At 42.5% G+C, this 16,040-nt stretch overlaps 1 protein-coding gene across 13 annotated transcripts in view; it reads right to left on the bottom strand.

Annotated features, from left to right (window-relative positions):
- Positions 1–16,040, bottom strand: part of PTK2 (protein tyrosine kinase 2) — a 226,338-nt gene that overhangs the window by 125,195 nt on the left and 85,103 nt on the right. For all 13 annotated transcript variants that reach the window (XM_076329035.1, XM_076329036.1, XM_076329037.1 and 10 more), the window contains one exon: positions 13,702–13,928. In XM_076329035.1, coding sequence (XP_076185150.1) covers positions 13,702–13,896 — 195 coding nt within the window. In that variant the 5' untranslated portion in view covers positions 13,897–13,928. The remainder of the gene's footprint in view (positions 1–13,701; positions 13,929–16,040) is intronic.

Below are 16,040 nucleotides of genomic sequence, written 5' to 3'. Positions count from 1 at the left end.
TCGTAACAGATTGCCGTTTCCCTTCCACGTTAGACCTTTCTAAGGTCTAACGCGGTAACCAAAATTCAAATGTGTTAGTAGATAGTGGATTAGCAGACTTTCAGGTGCAGCGTGCCAGGCTGTCCTGCTCTTATCTAGATCAGCAAGTCAGCAGGAGATCAGAGTTGCTGCCTCACAACCCGGTAGAAGATAAGGCTTGTCTCTCTGCAAGGCGGCAGATCCCTGCCAGTACAGGGTTTAGAGCTCAGCAGGAGCATGGGCTATCACTGCTCCCAGACACTTCTTTCAGGAATTCACAGTCCTTTGCTTCTGACCCTGTAATGGTTTGAAAATTTGCTACTAAAAATGCTCGCGTGTGAGTGTGTGTATACACACATATATACATACATACACACACACACGCACGTATATACACACGCAGATACACAGGCAGATGCACAAGCCACTGATTCTTGCCCAGAATTTCAGAAAATATCAGCACATAGCCAACAGTAAGTTCTACAGGAGCCAGAGGTGGGCTACTGGAGTGAGTCAGGCAAAAGTTTTTGTTTTTTTTTTTTTACAGGATGACATTGTTTCCTAAAATTTATTATTTTGTATCCTAAAGAAATTGTTTAAGACCCTGACTCTGCAAATTAAGCAAGCAGAAAACTAACTGCAAAAACAGAGTTAAGCACTAAATCTGAATAGAGGGGGAAGATGACACGTGTAGGAGTGGAATCATGCTTTTGGTGAGGTGATAGTGAGCTGTTAGATCAGCTCACACATCTTATCGAACTGCAACTGTTAAATAATCTTCCAGAAGCAACACAGTGCATAGTGAAATGTAAAAAAGAAAAAAAATTCTTTCAAGCCTACAAGAAGGAAACACAAGCCGTGTTTAGTAAGTTCATGGAGTCTGAGTCAGAAGAGATTCCATCAAGCCCAGCACCCTGTCTCCAACAGCAGTATGAGCACCCTCAGAAGCATCATTTGCTTCGGCACCAGTAGGGCCTTCCAACATCCTTGTCTTCTTCCACACCCAGGAGCTGGACATCCACTACTAAGTGGATGACAAGCTCTACACTTGAAGGAAGGTGGACACAAACAGCAAAGCATGCAAGATGCTCACAGAGGACTGTATCATGTGGGAGGGAGACTTCAAAACACACTGGCAAATCTAAGTTTTCAAGTGGCACTACCAGCAGGCAGCACCGTACAGAATAACCAACAACAGCTGGGTCCTGGCAGCCAGAAGGTGCCCAAGTTGCTGGGACAAACGTCTGATGCAAACGAGAGTAACCTCCCTGCAGGCACATTGGTAAAACAACTGAAGGAAGAACCACAGTGGCCACAGATGGATGCCGGGGGAAGAGGCGACACCAGGCAAGCACATACAACACTTCCTCTAACTGCTCTCCCAGCCTCTGACTATTTTTATCCGAGTGGATTTCCTGAGCCAAGCATTGTTTCTGTCATTCATCAACCTTCAATGAAACTCTTCCAGTTACTCATCCTGTCTCCTCTTAAAGCAGTTAACTTTTTGCAACCTTCCCCAGCAAGTTCCAAAGATCTATTACCAGGTCAGCGAACGGTTTTAGAGCTGAATTAAATGTATTGAGCACAGCATATAAAAACTGGTTAAGTTTGTTTCTTGCCTGTATTTAAGGGTCTTTGCATCAAATACTGCAAAGGAGAACAGTTGCCTATATCCCGGAAAACAGATAACAACCACCAAGTACTCTCAGAAGTGACAGAAGCACATTTAACCTCTTCTTCACCCAAAAGACAATCTCTGCTTAGTTAGTAAAGCCTACCATTTTGGCAGGCGTGCTCTCCTCTAAAGGGAACACTGCCAGCTTTTCTATATGCATGCAAACAGAAGAGATTCATTCATTTTCATCTCTTTCTGCACCCTGCACAGAGTACATAACATGCAGTGTTTGTTTTTGGAAATCCACCCCTTCTCCTGTCTCCGACGATGTCAGTTGATAATGAAAATGGGGGTATGTGTTCTTAAACAATAGTTATGCCTGCTGTGATAAGAAATGGCTTTGGAAAGGAAAAAAATTACAGCAAAATTATCTATGACGATGAACCACCAAGAATACTGATGCATAAGGCTCAGCTGAAACCATTAGTATTTACTCAGGAAAGAATCAAGCCAGACATCTCGGAACCTCTCTAATTTTCAGGTTGCGATTTCAAAAGGACTGAAGAAGTCAGATGTCTTCATTCCCAACAAAAGCAAGTGAGATTTTTAAGCCTCTAACATTTTTATATCATCAATCAATTCTAAACCTATCACAGTATCAAAAGTAAAGAAGGTATAGTAAACTATATATATCCCCATGCAGCGCTACAGGCTTGGGGAAGAGTGGCTGGAAAGCTGCCTGTCAGAAAAGGACCTGGGGGTGCTGGTTGACAGTCGGCTGAACATGAGCCGGCAGTGTGCCCAGGCAGCCAAGAAGGCCAATGGCATCCTGGCCTGTATCAGAACTAGTGTGGCCAGCAGGAGTAGGGAAGTGATCGTGCCCCTGTACTCGGCACTGGTGAGGCCGCACCTCGAATATTGTGTTCAGTTTTGGGCCCCTCACTACAAGAAAGACATTGAGGTGTTAGAGCATGTCCAGAGAAGGGCAACGAGGCTGGTGAGGGGTCTGGAGAACAAGTCTTCTGAGGAGCGGCTGAGGGAACTGGGGTTGTTTAGCCTGCAGAAAAGGAGGCTGAGGGGAGACCTCATCGCTCTCTACAACTACCTGAAAGGAGGTTGTAGCAAGGTGGGGGTCGGTCTCTTCTCCCAAGTAACTAGCGATAGGACAAGAGGAAATGGCCTCAAGTTGTGCCAGGGGAGGTTTAGATTGGACGTGAGGAAAAATTTCTTTACTGAAAGAGTGGTTAAACATTGGAACAGGCTGCCCGGGGAACTGGTTGAGTCCCCATCCCTGGAGGTATTTAAAAGACGTGTAGATGAGGCGCTTAGGGACATGGTTTAGTGGGCATGGTGGTGTTGGGTCAATGGTTGACCTCAATGATCTTAGAGGTCTTTTCCAACCTTAATGGTTCTATGATTCTAAGGGTACCCCATCCCTTCTGGCCAGGTAGTTGGTATCACCCAAGAAAATAATTAGCAACAATTAGTACATACTGCAACTCAAGATAAAGTCAACTAAACATAAACATCAAGGAGATAGCAGCATTGGTGCAAAGGAGGTCAAGTGCAAGCGTTTGAAAATACATTCTAAAAACTTATGTATGCCTAGAAAGGATGAAGTGGTGCTTTATGCGAAACAAACACATTAAGTGGCTTCTCTTCTTTTTTGTTTAGGAATGCCACAGAGCTCATTCCAGATGCTAAAAAACCATGGCCAGAATAAAAAAAATGGAGAAATAAGTAAATGTGGTCATCAAGACACTCAAAATGGCTGGTCTGCAGGGGAAGCCTCTCAAGCAATACATCTATTTGCTTATTTACTTTTTTATTAATAAACCAGAGAAATTTAATTTTAAAACATTTAGAGCCACACCTTCAATCAACATAAACCAGCACCACAACAGTGCGGTTCATTCAGCAACATGAACTCTCACCAGAGGAAGCGCAGCATATAAACAGTATAGTAAGTTCCCATGCAGCAGGACAGCATTTGTTTTATCTGGCTGCTATTTCCAAACAGTACAAGATTAATCTCCAAGACTTGCACTGGCACCACAGCCATAATCGGGTCAGTGTATTTAACTCCGATCGGGTAGTAAACAACGCATAGAGTCTCCCTGGGTTCTGGACAGCCTCCACAGACCAAGTGGAGACGCTTGGAGTGTCAAACAAAGCCACCGCCATCACTTCAGGATGGGTGACAGCTTCTGTCGTTCATGGTTGCAACGTGAGGAGCCTTGCCAGAAGCACGCCTGATGTTCTTCGTGGTAGTGATCAGAATGCTTAATCAGAAGTTTCCAGACAAACGATTTAACTGCTTAACCACTGCATAATAGTGACTAAGACATCCTGCTGAGATACGTCATGACAATCTTTCAACTGAAAGCACAGCCAAAAGACATCCGAAATCTCTCCAGACCTGACTACAACCAGCCTTTTAGCTCAGGAAGCTCCTCAGATGCATTCTTGAGTGGAAAAAACAGGTAAGGAACACCAGTTTCAACCCTGATTACAAACTTATGACCTCAAATTAATACAGCTAGAAATACTCACAGGAAAGCTTGACTCCAGCAGAAACCTACTCCAGAACGAGATTTCACTTTGGGTGATACCCAAGGTATTTACATGAATATAAATTTCTATGAGGAGTTTTCACGTCTCTATTGTCATTCTCACAAACACCCTACAACTGTAAGGAAGTCACACAATCATATGCCAGTTGAATGCTGTTTACTGTAATCACATTGACTTTAATTAGGTTTCCAGCGCTAACATTTACATCCCAAACATAAAATAGGCTAGTACAGCTGAGCAAAAGAGACTGGGAAGCCCTTAGAGGAATTTCCTATCAATAATAGGTAAGTGATAGGTCACCTTTCCCTCCCTTTAACCCAGAGGGAAGAAAAAAAAAAAGCTTTTGCAATAGCTAGAAAACTGGATAGCACTCATTTTTACTCATTTGTCTAAAGAACCCACAGATATTCAACACAGCTAATTTGAAAAATAGATTAATATTTGTCCTAAATTAGGAGAATGTGTCCAAAAATAGAATTTACAATACAGTGTTTAAGGAGGCTGTTGAAAAATCCAGACAGACCAGAGAAAGGCCAAAAGGTGCAGGATACCCTAGGCTCTCCAGTATGTATCAACAGTACCTTGTGCTTCGTAAATGAGTGAAAATGAATTGCTTGCTTGTAAATTAACAAAGCTGATGTGCTACTATGAATAAATTGAAGTTGGAATAATATACTCCCAGTGTGACTACAAACCTAATTTCCCTATTTAGTAGGAAGGAGAAAGTGTCTTGCGCTAGAAGTCTTTAAATAGCACCTCTGACATAGGGACACAGTGTTAGTATTTGTGAAGCGCTTCAAATATGTCAAATGCTATTCATATATCAAGTATTATAACTCCTGATGAGAGGTTTATATGGGGAGCTTAAATAAAAAGCTGGATGAAAGTAAACTACAAAGCTCTGATGCAAATTAATTTACAACGTCCATAAAGGAAAACTCTAGAATGCCCTCACAATGCCAAAATGCAGGTTGTCCTCCAATGACACTATGTTTGACATTCAAAAAGCAAAGCCCACATCCCTTTTTCTCATTATTGTGCTACTTTCTCTCTCCTGCACTGATCCAGCAAACACGTTTGTACATCACCTGATAAACTAGACTGGGGAACTGATCCAGCTGAACAAGAACTCTGCTGTAGAAGCTCAGCAATGAGTATATATTGAAACTATAGCCTGAAAACACGTTATTCTGCTGCCTAGGATTTTTTCACCATGCGAGCCATGCACCAAGCCATTTCACCATGCAGAGCCCACATAAGTGCCTCAGCATCTCTCAAACTTAAGCCATACACACATCAGTCATCCAAAGTGCCTCCCGACATCCACAGGGAACCTCCGAGCACACACCGACAGCACTGACAAGCACAGAGCCAGTACAGCTGTGCTTTCCAGTCTCTTCAGCTGAATCGGCACTCTTCTGATCCTACTGCACACTGGTATAGCTTCCTAAATAAACATAACAGTACTTTAAATGTTGACAATAAGTTTAGTTTTCCAGAAGCTTAACATATAGAACTCACTATCCCCTATCCTCAGTTGCACTTGCAAAGTTTAGGAGCTTCCTTGGATCCAGTCCTGTATGGCTAAACTCTAATGCAGGATGTGCTCTTGACTTGAGGCGGAGGTGCTGATCTCCTCTCTCTGGTGACCAGCGATAGAACACGAGGAAATGGAATGAAGCTGCGTCAGGGGAAGTTCAGACTGGACATTAGGAAAAGGTTCTTCACCGAGAGGGTGGTCAGTCACTGAAACAGGCTCCCCAGGGAAGTGGTCATGGCACCAAGCCTGTCAGAGTTTAGCGAGCGTCTGGACAATGCTCTTAGTCATATGTTTTAGTTTTAGGTAGTCCTGTGAGGAGCAGGGAGTTGGACTCAATGATCCTTATGGGTCCCTTCCAACTTGAGATATTCTATCATTCTATGACTTGAAGCCACCTATAGATCTAGGTGTTTTCAGAAAAATGTTGAAGGGTTATTTATATTGTTCTTAAAATGTTATTTTGCATGTGTCTCTCACCCAAGGATACCAAGTATATGAGTATATATGAGTATTTTGCACAAGTAAAACAGGCATTCTAAAGACCAAGGGTGGTTTTGCCTGTTATAATTAGTCTGAATATCACAGTACTGTCTACCTTCTTTTTTATACTGCTTATATTTGCAGGTCCGTAGTTTTGAGTTCTTGGTGCTTTTTTCAAGTTCGCAGAAGGGAGGCACATGTTAACTAACAATACAACTATGCCTTGTCATCTGTTACAATGCATGTAGGCATGCAGCGGAGAAAAGGAAGGGGAAAAAAGGTAAATGGTACCTATTTTCTAGCTCTTTTATTAGATCAGGAATGATTTTATACATTTCTACACGTACCTAATTGATGTTAGAAATTAGTGCACTCCAGTCTGCTTCTATACATCAGGAAGTTCCACTGCTTCAAAGCACATATATTACTGTATACATGTAGAAATTAGATTTGGATATGTAACCACTGCTGTATACAGCAGATTTCTATAACACCAAAAATACTCACCTGGCATTGTTTTGAGTCCTGCTAGTGTTCACAGGCTCCTTCCGCTGAATGTGAAGGAACTTTGTGTGACCAACCTGTTACCCCTGTACTATATTATCATAAGAATCTATTTTAAAAGAGAAAACCAGCAGATAAAAAAGATTCCTGTAAAATACATTTGCATTCTCCTTTACAGATAGCAGTAGATACATTAGAACAGCTCTACCACATGCCCAATCCCCTATAACTCTTCAAGCTACCTGCTTGGTTTAGGAGGAACCAAGAAGCAATGAAGCATATCTGGCCCATTCAGCAGTTGGAAAGCAGTGTGTTCAACTTCTGGCTACCTGGTAGTCTATCAGAATCAATATCGTGTATACCAGCTCTGCTCTGGACTAGCCAGCATCCTCTACCTTTCGTCCAGATGTCGGGTCAAAATAAGGCAGGTTTGAAAAAGGGGGGACTTAGAGGACAGAGATGAAGCTGAATGGGTGGAATTGTGGCTAGGAGCTAGTCTTCTCAGTGACTGAGTGTTAGACTGACAACCCTCTTGGCCCTTTTCCAAGATAGGCAATATCCTTGAGAAGCGTTTGGAAACCAGGAATGCTGCAGTGCATGATGAGGGATGCTCATACATAAGGCTTTAATAGCCTATTCCCTGGTGGTGCAGTAACACTGCAGACCTGAGCAGTGCCAGCATAAGCAGGCATTTCCTTTCTTCCTTCAGTTTTCTCAATTGTGTCAGTCTGCAAGACAATGCAGCTAACAAGACTGCGGAACTGATCTGGATTAAAAACAACACTACAACAATCATTCATTCTAACTTGGACCGAGTTTGCCAAACAGTCACAACACCTATGCCAGCACAACTAAGGTGGCAGCATGAGAAAACAAACAGTGAGAAGGAAGCTGGCTCTGCTACCAGAAGAAATACTTGTCTAACTAGGATATCATTTGAATTGTAGACTTTTGCACTAGAGACCCTTTCCATTCCTCTACCACAAACTGGATCTCCAATCAAATACTCAGGTCTCCTCTAATACTGCGTAAAATACAGCAACCATCCATAGCACAGAAATAGCTGCAAAAACTCAAGAGCCTAACATAGACAAACCTGGAAGGAATGAAAATACTGCAAGAACGGCTAGCCAAAACAGAATGAAATACAGACACTGTAGGATGGGCTAAGACGTGCAAATTGCCAATGGTTTGGGAAGATAAAATTTGGATATGGGAGAGTCGAACAGGAACAGAGCAAGCAACAAATGCTAACACAGTAATGCAGTTTAATAAACTGCTTTAGTGATGTTGGCTAAATGTGCTTCAGCCCTTCTCCTTCTAAAAATCTCAAATTAGGGAACTGGCTGGAATACACAGTCTTCCAACCCTGCACCCAGCATTCTACCTGTGAAAAATAAGATTCTGCAGGTGGGTAGGGAAGCTGACCAATTTGCTCTGGTCTTTTTCCCTGATGTAGGGATAGGACACAGCCAAGGCATGCCCCTTGACTTCAAACTTTGAGTCCATTAAGTTAGATATATCCTTATCCTTAGCTAATGATGTTCTTTTTTTCTTCAGCTTTTTGAGTTCTTATTCTGTCAACATTAAAGAAGCCAACATTTCGGGGTGTTACTGCATAAAAAAGGGAGAAAAAGATACCTGAACGATGAACAGGCTAAGAGCGCGCTGGAAACTGTATCTTTATTTGTCAAAGACTTCTAACCATGCTTCTCTAGCTCCAGAAATAAGGACAAAGCTGACAGCTAAAAGTTTTAATGCTATCTCTATCCAGTTTATGTTTTAGTCAGCTAGCCTTACAAAATTGGAAGAAACCTCATGAGGTTTAACAAGGCCAAGTGCAAGGTCCTGCACCTGGGTAGGAGCAACCCCTGCTATCAGTACAGGCTGGGGGATGAAGGGATTGAGAGCAGCCCTGCCGAGAAGGACTTGGAGGGACTGGTGGATGAAAAGCTGGACATGAGCCAGCAATGTGCGCTCGCAGCCCAGAAAGCCAATCGTAACCTGGGCTGCATCCAAAGAAGCGTGGCCAGCAGGTCGAGGGAGGGGATTCTGCCCCTCTGCTCTGCTCTGGGGAGACCCCACCTGGAGTACTGTGTCCAGCTCTGGAGCCCTCAGCATAAGAAAGACACTGACCTGTTGGAGCAGGTCCAGAAGAGGGCCACGAAAATGATCAGGGGGATGGAACACCTCTCCTATGAAGAAAGGCCGAGAGAGTTGGGGTTGTTCAGCCTGGAGGAGAGAAGGCTTTGGGGAGACCTTATTGCAGCCTATCAGTACTTCAAGGGGGCTTATAAAAAAGATGGCAGGAAACTTTTTAGCAGGGCCTGTTACGACAGGACAAGGGGGAATAGCTTTAAACTAAAGGGGGGTCGATTTACACTAGATAGAAGGAAGAAATTTTTTACGCTGAGGGTGGTGAAACACTGGACCAGGTTGCCCAGAGAGGTGGTAGATGCCCCATCCCTGGAAACATTCAAGGTCAGGTTGGACGGGGCTCTGAGCAACCTGATCTAGTTGAAGATGTCCCTGCCCATGGCAGGGGGGTTGGACTAGGTGACCTTTAGAGGTCCCTTCCAATCCAAACTATTCTATGATTCTATAAAACAAACCTGTATAAGAATCAAGGTGCGATGCATGTCTGGCAATAGTCTGGTTTGAGATTTCTGGTTGTTATTTACACATAAATAATGCCATCTTTACTTCTCAATACTACTATTCAAGAATCAAGGATAAACTTTAAGGGCTAGAAGTTTAAAAGAAGTGTAGTGGATGCAAGCTGGGCACCCTGGGGTGGGAACGTAGACCATGGAGCAGAACTACACTTCACCAAAAGCCATCTGTAAGGGCTCACACAAGGTTTCCAAATGTCTGTTTTCTAAAAAACTCAACCCTTCCCTACCCCCTCAGTCTGTTAAATGCAGTGCATTCATTTCTCCGTCAAATATAGTTGTTACAATTCTGCTTCAACCACAGCTTTTGAAAACAGAAAGGTAATTTACTTGTAACTGCTGATCAAGGTGCAGTGGCAGTGTTTACTTCCAGGGCGCACTTCAGACCAAAGACATTCCATCTCAGCAACACCCACCTACTTGCATGCCACGCAGGGCAGAGCATGCCCTGCATCCTCTCCAACCCCAAAGCCCTGGAAATCCCTCTCTGTGGATATGCACGTAGACAACACATCCAAATGAAGACATACCAAGATAAATAGGGAAGATAAACAACCTTTCTTTCTCTGGCAAATGCATGGCTATATACACATTTCGCAGTAGGAGAGCACTGTTTGCACATTCATAAAAGTCTTTTTTTTTTTCGGGGGGGGGGGGGGGGGAAGCGAAGCATGTCTTTCGTATTACACCAAGGAAAAAAGGGGTAAAGGGAGCATGCCAGTTCTTTGAAATCCAAGAAAGCATTTCCAAGAATTGAAAAGCTGCCCTTGAATCCCTTGCAGAATACAGACTCATCCTTCAAAAGGAAACAGCTGTCTCTGAGGGACTAAATCCATCCAGAATAAACAGAGGTCCACAGCCATAAGTTCTCCTTAAAGTAAAGCCTACGTATAGCCACACTGTTGTCATGGTTAAAGATATTTCAAGTCAAATAGCAAGGAAATTGTACCTTTAGTCTAGCCACTTAAGAGACTCCCACAGAACACTAAGTTAAGCTCATCTGAGCTTAACAACATGAGTTTTTTCATGAAAAGGGTTTCCCCTCATGATCAAGGATTTGTGTATACAGCTAAAGCACTGTTTCCACTCTTAGGAAGTCATAAAAGATCTTAGAATCATAGAATAAAATCATAGAATCATTGAGGTTGGAAAAGACCTCTAAGATCATCGAGTCCAACCGTCAACCCAACACCACCATGTCCACTAAACCATGTCCCTAAGTGCCTCATCTACACGTCTTTTAAATACTTCCAGGGATGGTGACTCAACCACTTCCCTGGGCAGCCTGTTCCAATGTCTCACCACTCTTTCAGTAAAGAAATTTTTCCTCACATCCAATCTAAACCTCCCCTGGCACAACTTGAGGCCATTTCCTCTCGTCCTATCGCTAGTTACTTGGGAGAAGAGACCGACACCCACCTCGCTACAACCTCCTTTCAGGTAGTTGTAGAGAGCGATGAGGTCTCCCCTCAGCCTCCTTTTCTCCAGGCTAAATCTTACTTTTTTTTAAAGGGAAAAGGGCCTTTCCTCACTTCTTTGACTGTCTTTCCATTGACAATGGCAAACTTGACTTTGTTAGCAACACAAGATTTAGAAATCACGGATCAGAAAACAAAATTCCACCCTTACTTTCCCTTGGTATTAGTACATTCCACAAAGTCCTCCACTTTACCAGAAGAAATACGTTTAATTGGCTCTTCTGGAGATTTCAGACCAAGTTTGATTTCCTTTGAATACTGGAAAGGTTCCTCGGCTATCATCCCAAAAGCTGTGCTAACCAGAGAGTAGTCTTGAAAAACCTTTTTTTCTTTTCCTTTTAATTGCAGAGCTGTCTCAAAGACATCCACCTCTGAATATTCTTAAAGAGCTCCTTGGAAACAAGCCAAAGGCCAAACCCAGCACCAGTCTCCTCAGTTTGTAATTCAGAAGAAATGGAAGTTCTATTGCAGACTGTCTCCTCCACAAAGGGGGGGGGGGGGGGGGGAACGCATTTAAACTAAGGCATAAAAACCTTAAAAGCTATTTTAATCTTAAATTATTCGTCTTGGTCAAACAGCAGTCATTCCAATGGAATGTAGGCTTGTACTCCAACAACAGTTTACTGTTTCTAAAATAAATGTCAGGACATGGTAATACATCAGTGCTAGATCTTTACTACGGAGTACCTGCACATTCAACAGTCATTGTCCTAGTGTAACAAAATTGAGAGAGAACGACATTTGTTAAAAGAACAAAGTTTAACAGCAACCCATCATATTCTTCTTTATTAAGAAAGGAGAACAATATAAAAATCCCATTACTTTTACAAAAAACCATCCAATTAAATGTGCATATAAGGAAACTAAAAATTAAGGCAAGCCTCAAGTAACTGCTACTTGCCTGTTCTTTTGATCCTGCTTTTACAAAAAATGACACATTTTTTGCTTAAAACAAGGATATGTAACTCTGCAAATTGAACTCAGCACTGAATTTCTTACAGGGACTGTAAATTTTGAATCCTTAAAGCCCATAACCACAGGTATTTCTGAGCTGGAGACACCAGAGATGTAATCTCTGCTTTTGTTTTTCAAGTTTCTACATACTTCTTTGGAAAGATAACCTCGATTTCAAGTACGATATAAAGAACCCTAGACATTTGTCCACAACAGAGGCTTGCAAGGTAAAAAACATACTGAGACATGGTTGGGTTTTTTTTTCCCCTTGTACCAAGTAATACACTTTATGAAATTAATCAATCACATTAGATAGATATATATATATCTATATCAAAGCACTATACTTAAGCCAGGGAGCAAAGATGTTTCAAGTGGCACCCAAAAAACCCTATTCCATGTAAAATAAGTGTATGCTATTGATGATAATGATTCCCATTGTTGTACCTCTAATCTGTCGACTCACCAAGTTATCCCTAAACACAGGTATGAGTTTATTAAATTGACAAGAGACAGACTTTCTGATCATCACCAATGAAAATCCTTGAATTTCACAGGTCTGTGATCACTGTCACAAGATCTACTCCACTTAGGAATGCTGTTAGGTCTTCTCATACGCAGCCCTGCTAGAAAATAAACAGTAGGAAAGGAAGAGAAAACATTCAAAACTCTTTAGTCTTTTTTACTTAGTTTTCTCTTGCACAAAGGAAACTTAACAGTGGGCAGAAGGACACAACAGGTCTCCTTAACTCTGACAACTCTCTCCCTTCAGCAGATTGGAATCACGTCTTTGTAGTGGAATTTGAAGTATCGTGCAAAGAATACAAATGCTGGAAGCAATGAGCAGATGGGAACCTGCTTCTACAGTAAGAACCTCACAGAATAAAACAACCCCGCACACCACCTACCACCACGCAAGATTCTGCTCTTGGAGGATAATTAAAAAACAAGCAAACCACAAAGTTTTAAAAGCATTTGACATGTTAAACTGAGATTCATTTCAGTTTAAATATCGCAACACCTCAAAAATTGAAAGAGCAAATGGTAAGTAAAGGTCTCAGCATTAGAGAGAACGTATGCTTCAGAATAAACACTTTTTTTATGCAAACATAACATTTCCACATACCTCTAAGATTACAGATACTTAAAGTTATTCTTAAAAAAATCCCAACCTTTGGTTTTTTTGCATAGACTAACTGAAGGACAACACTGTACAAATACAAGCAGCAGGTGCCTACCAGGGCGAAGGGGAACAAAGCGTCTTACTGGGGGGAGGAAGGACTCTTCAGATCAATCTCCCCACAGTGTGGGGGAATGAGTTTCCAAACAAGACTTTTTTTTTTTTTTTTAAAAAAGTCATGTACACATTACATTTAAACATTTTAAACATGTAAATATACACTCTTACATTTAAACATGTAAAAAAATTTTTTTTTTTTAAACATGAAGTGTCATTTAATGTCACTTTCATCCCAGCTCTCATCCCTGCCATCCTGCCACGAGATGTCACACAGGCTGTTAGGGAGTATAAAGCGGAGTAAGTCAACTGACATACCTCAGTAGTGGTATCTAGACTGATAACCACTGTTCTAAATTTCAAGTTTCTATTCTGCAAAAATGGGAAGAGTTCTCATTTCTTTAAGATAAGACACAATCATACATCAGTTTTTTTTGTTCTCAAGGAAAGTTGGTACCACTTAAAGCTTTTTCTGAAGTTACCCACAATATACAACAGGTAAAGATTCTTTTAAAATAAACAGCAAAACTTCTGCGTGCGTTTGCTTCCAGACTTTTACCTCCCATTTTTTGAGCATGAAGTTAACACTTAACCTAAAGATGTAATGAGAATGCTAAAACCAGACTTACTCTGACATCAGTAGCATCTCCATGCCGGATAATGCTGGCCCACGTTGTAGGTTCGCTGCTATTTTCAAAGTAGTGAAAAACCTTTAAGACTCGTTCCATGGCCCCTGGGGAACGCTCCATCCCAGTACTGAGGTGCGTCTTTGTACTTGAACTTGGTGTATGATTCAAGTTTGGATCAAGGTAAGCTGCTGCCATGGTTTTGCTAGATGCTAGGTATCTGTCATATTCTAGAAAAGGGAAACAAAAAATAAATTAATTTTAGTTATACCTGAATCTTACACTGATTCATACAAAGCATTTACTGGAAATACATAAAGACTCATTTTTAACAGACATTTAGTTGCCATTTTTTAAGTCCCCTCCTAAGATAGTTATACCATCTACAAACATAAAAAACCTACCCAGATGACTACCAGAGTAACTGCAAGCCCCTTGGAGCAAGCGATCTGAATTTGAACAAGTGGTATCTTTGGCAAGACTTCTTCCTTTAGTTTCTCAGTGACTTAACTAACAGGCCCCCGCCAAAGCCTTCAAGACTGAATAGCACCTTCCAGTTTTAACAGGAGTTCCCATTCCTAAAATCTCCCAAGTCTGCTCCTACAATAAGCCCCTAAAGATCAGCATAGGGAAACCCTGACAGCCCAGTCACTGAACTGGAGGCCTTCCACTAAGCCGCCGCACACTAACACCAGGCTCTCCTGTTTAATGCTAAGGCATTGTCACATCACTTGTTTTGTGCTATTTTGGGAACCAATGTGACTCAAAACCATCCAGAGCTAAATTCATTACTCACTGAGGAACCATTAAGAACACCACTGTCCCTCCTCTCATCAACTACTAAATAAGTGGCTAAGTTTTATCATCGACTAGCCCGGTTTCCAAGTGATTTCCAAGTCTGGTGGCAAAAGGCATGGACCATGGTATGAGTCTGCATCTCAAATTAGGAAGAAAAAAAATGCCTCTTGGCTACTGCTGCAAATTAGTCAGCCACAAGCAGATGGTGTCTGAGAAATCAATGCAGTACAAGAAAAAAAGAGCAAACTGTAATACCTCCTCCCTCGCCTGACACAGTCTCAAGCATCATTCCAGCCTGCTGGCTGGAAAGAGGCAAAGAACTGCAGGGCTTTGCTCCAGGGCTTAGACAAGTGCACTGAGATTTCTGTACCTCCTCCTCCCAGCGAGCAGCCAGTGGGGAGGCAGTTTTGGAAAACTGAAGATGATAAAAATAAAATAAACTTGACCTTTTCGGCATAGTACTCTGAACGCCTTTCTGGTAGTAAAGCTGGCCTGCGAAAGGGGGCTGGAAGAGAGTGAAACTGCTTCAGTACTGCTACTGAACTCCTCAGCCTTAGTTTACTTCACTGCAAGGCAGAAGAGACCCACGCTTCCAGCTGAGCTCCCGTAACGCCTGGCTGCCCCTCAAGAGAGCTTCAGCCACCAACCTGTCACCAGCCACGGTGCTCTGCTGACCTCCCTGACAACCAGTTCAGGAAACTGGGGGGGGGGGGGGGGGGGTGGCTGCGGAGTGATTTGGTTTTTAGGGTTGGCTTAGTTTTACACCACAGCTGCCTGAAGTAGCTCACCATAGATGTTAGACAAGCACAGAGGAAGAGAAGCTGAAGCAGGCGGTGGTCAGGGGCAGGAGGGGAGACCATCTCCCCTCCAGCAGCAGCTAGCCATTACACCAGTTCACCAGTAATGTCAAACCACACAGTGAGCTCAGCTAACAGGAATCCAGCACCAGCAATATCAAGGCTTGAAATCTTCAGGCTGTAGATAACAACATTTGCTAGAGGCTAAAACAGGACTTGAAGTCTAACACAAGGGTCTTAAGCATCTACCTAATTCAGACCCACAAGATAAAGAGGAAACAAACAGCCCATCTGTGCAGTATGTCTTTGCCTCTTGAATAAATGGTCGAATTGCATTCATCTAACAGAACTTTAAGAACTTAAAATTGGCAGTACTGGGTCAGACAAAAGGCCTCTAATGTCCTGCCCTCAGGGAAGATGGTAAGAGCAGGCCAAGGAGACACTTCTCCCAAACATTCTGCCAGTACCTGACCCTTGAGGGACTTCCCCCACCCGCCAAGCGCTAGCTTAGTTTCATAACCCTGTTGCCTCTGTCTGAAAACTCAAGAAACCATTATAGCTTTTGTACCTTGCTTTATTGTTCTCTTGTCTGGCAATCAATACAAATGTATTAAGCCAACCTTATGCCCACGTTAAAACCTTTCCTCTTATCCACCCTACACTAACAGATACAGATCAGAAAAATGCCAGGAACCCCTCCACAACGTTACTCGACTTATCCTCATCAAAGGAGCTTGTGAGCTGTTT

Source organism: Aptenodytes patagonicus, chromosome 2 (genome assembly GCF_965638725.1).
Source record: "Aptenodytes patagonicus chromosome 2, bAptPat1.pri.cur, whole genome shotgun sequence".
Lineage (NCBI taxonomy): Eukaryota > Metazoa > Chordata > Aves > Sphenisciformes > Spheniscidae > Aptenodytes > Aptenodytes patagonicus.
The sequence above is the reverse complement of the archived record's forward strand: the minus strand, read 5'-3'. Positions and strand labels throughout refer to the sequence as shown.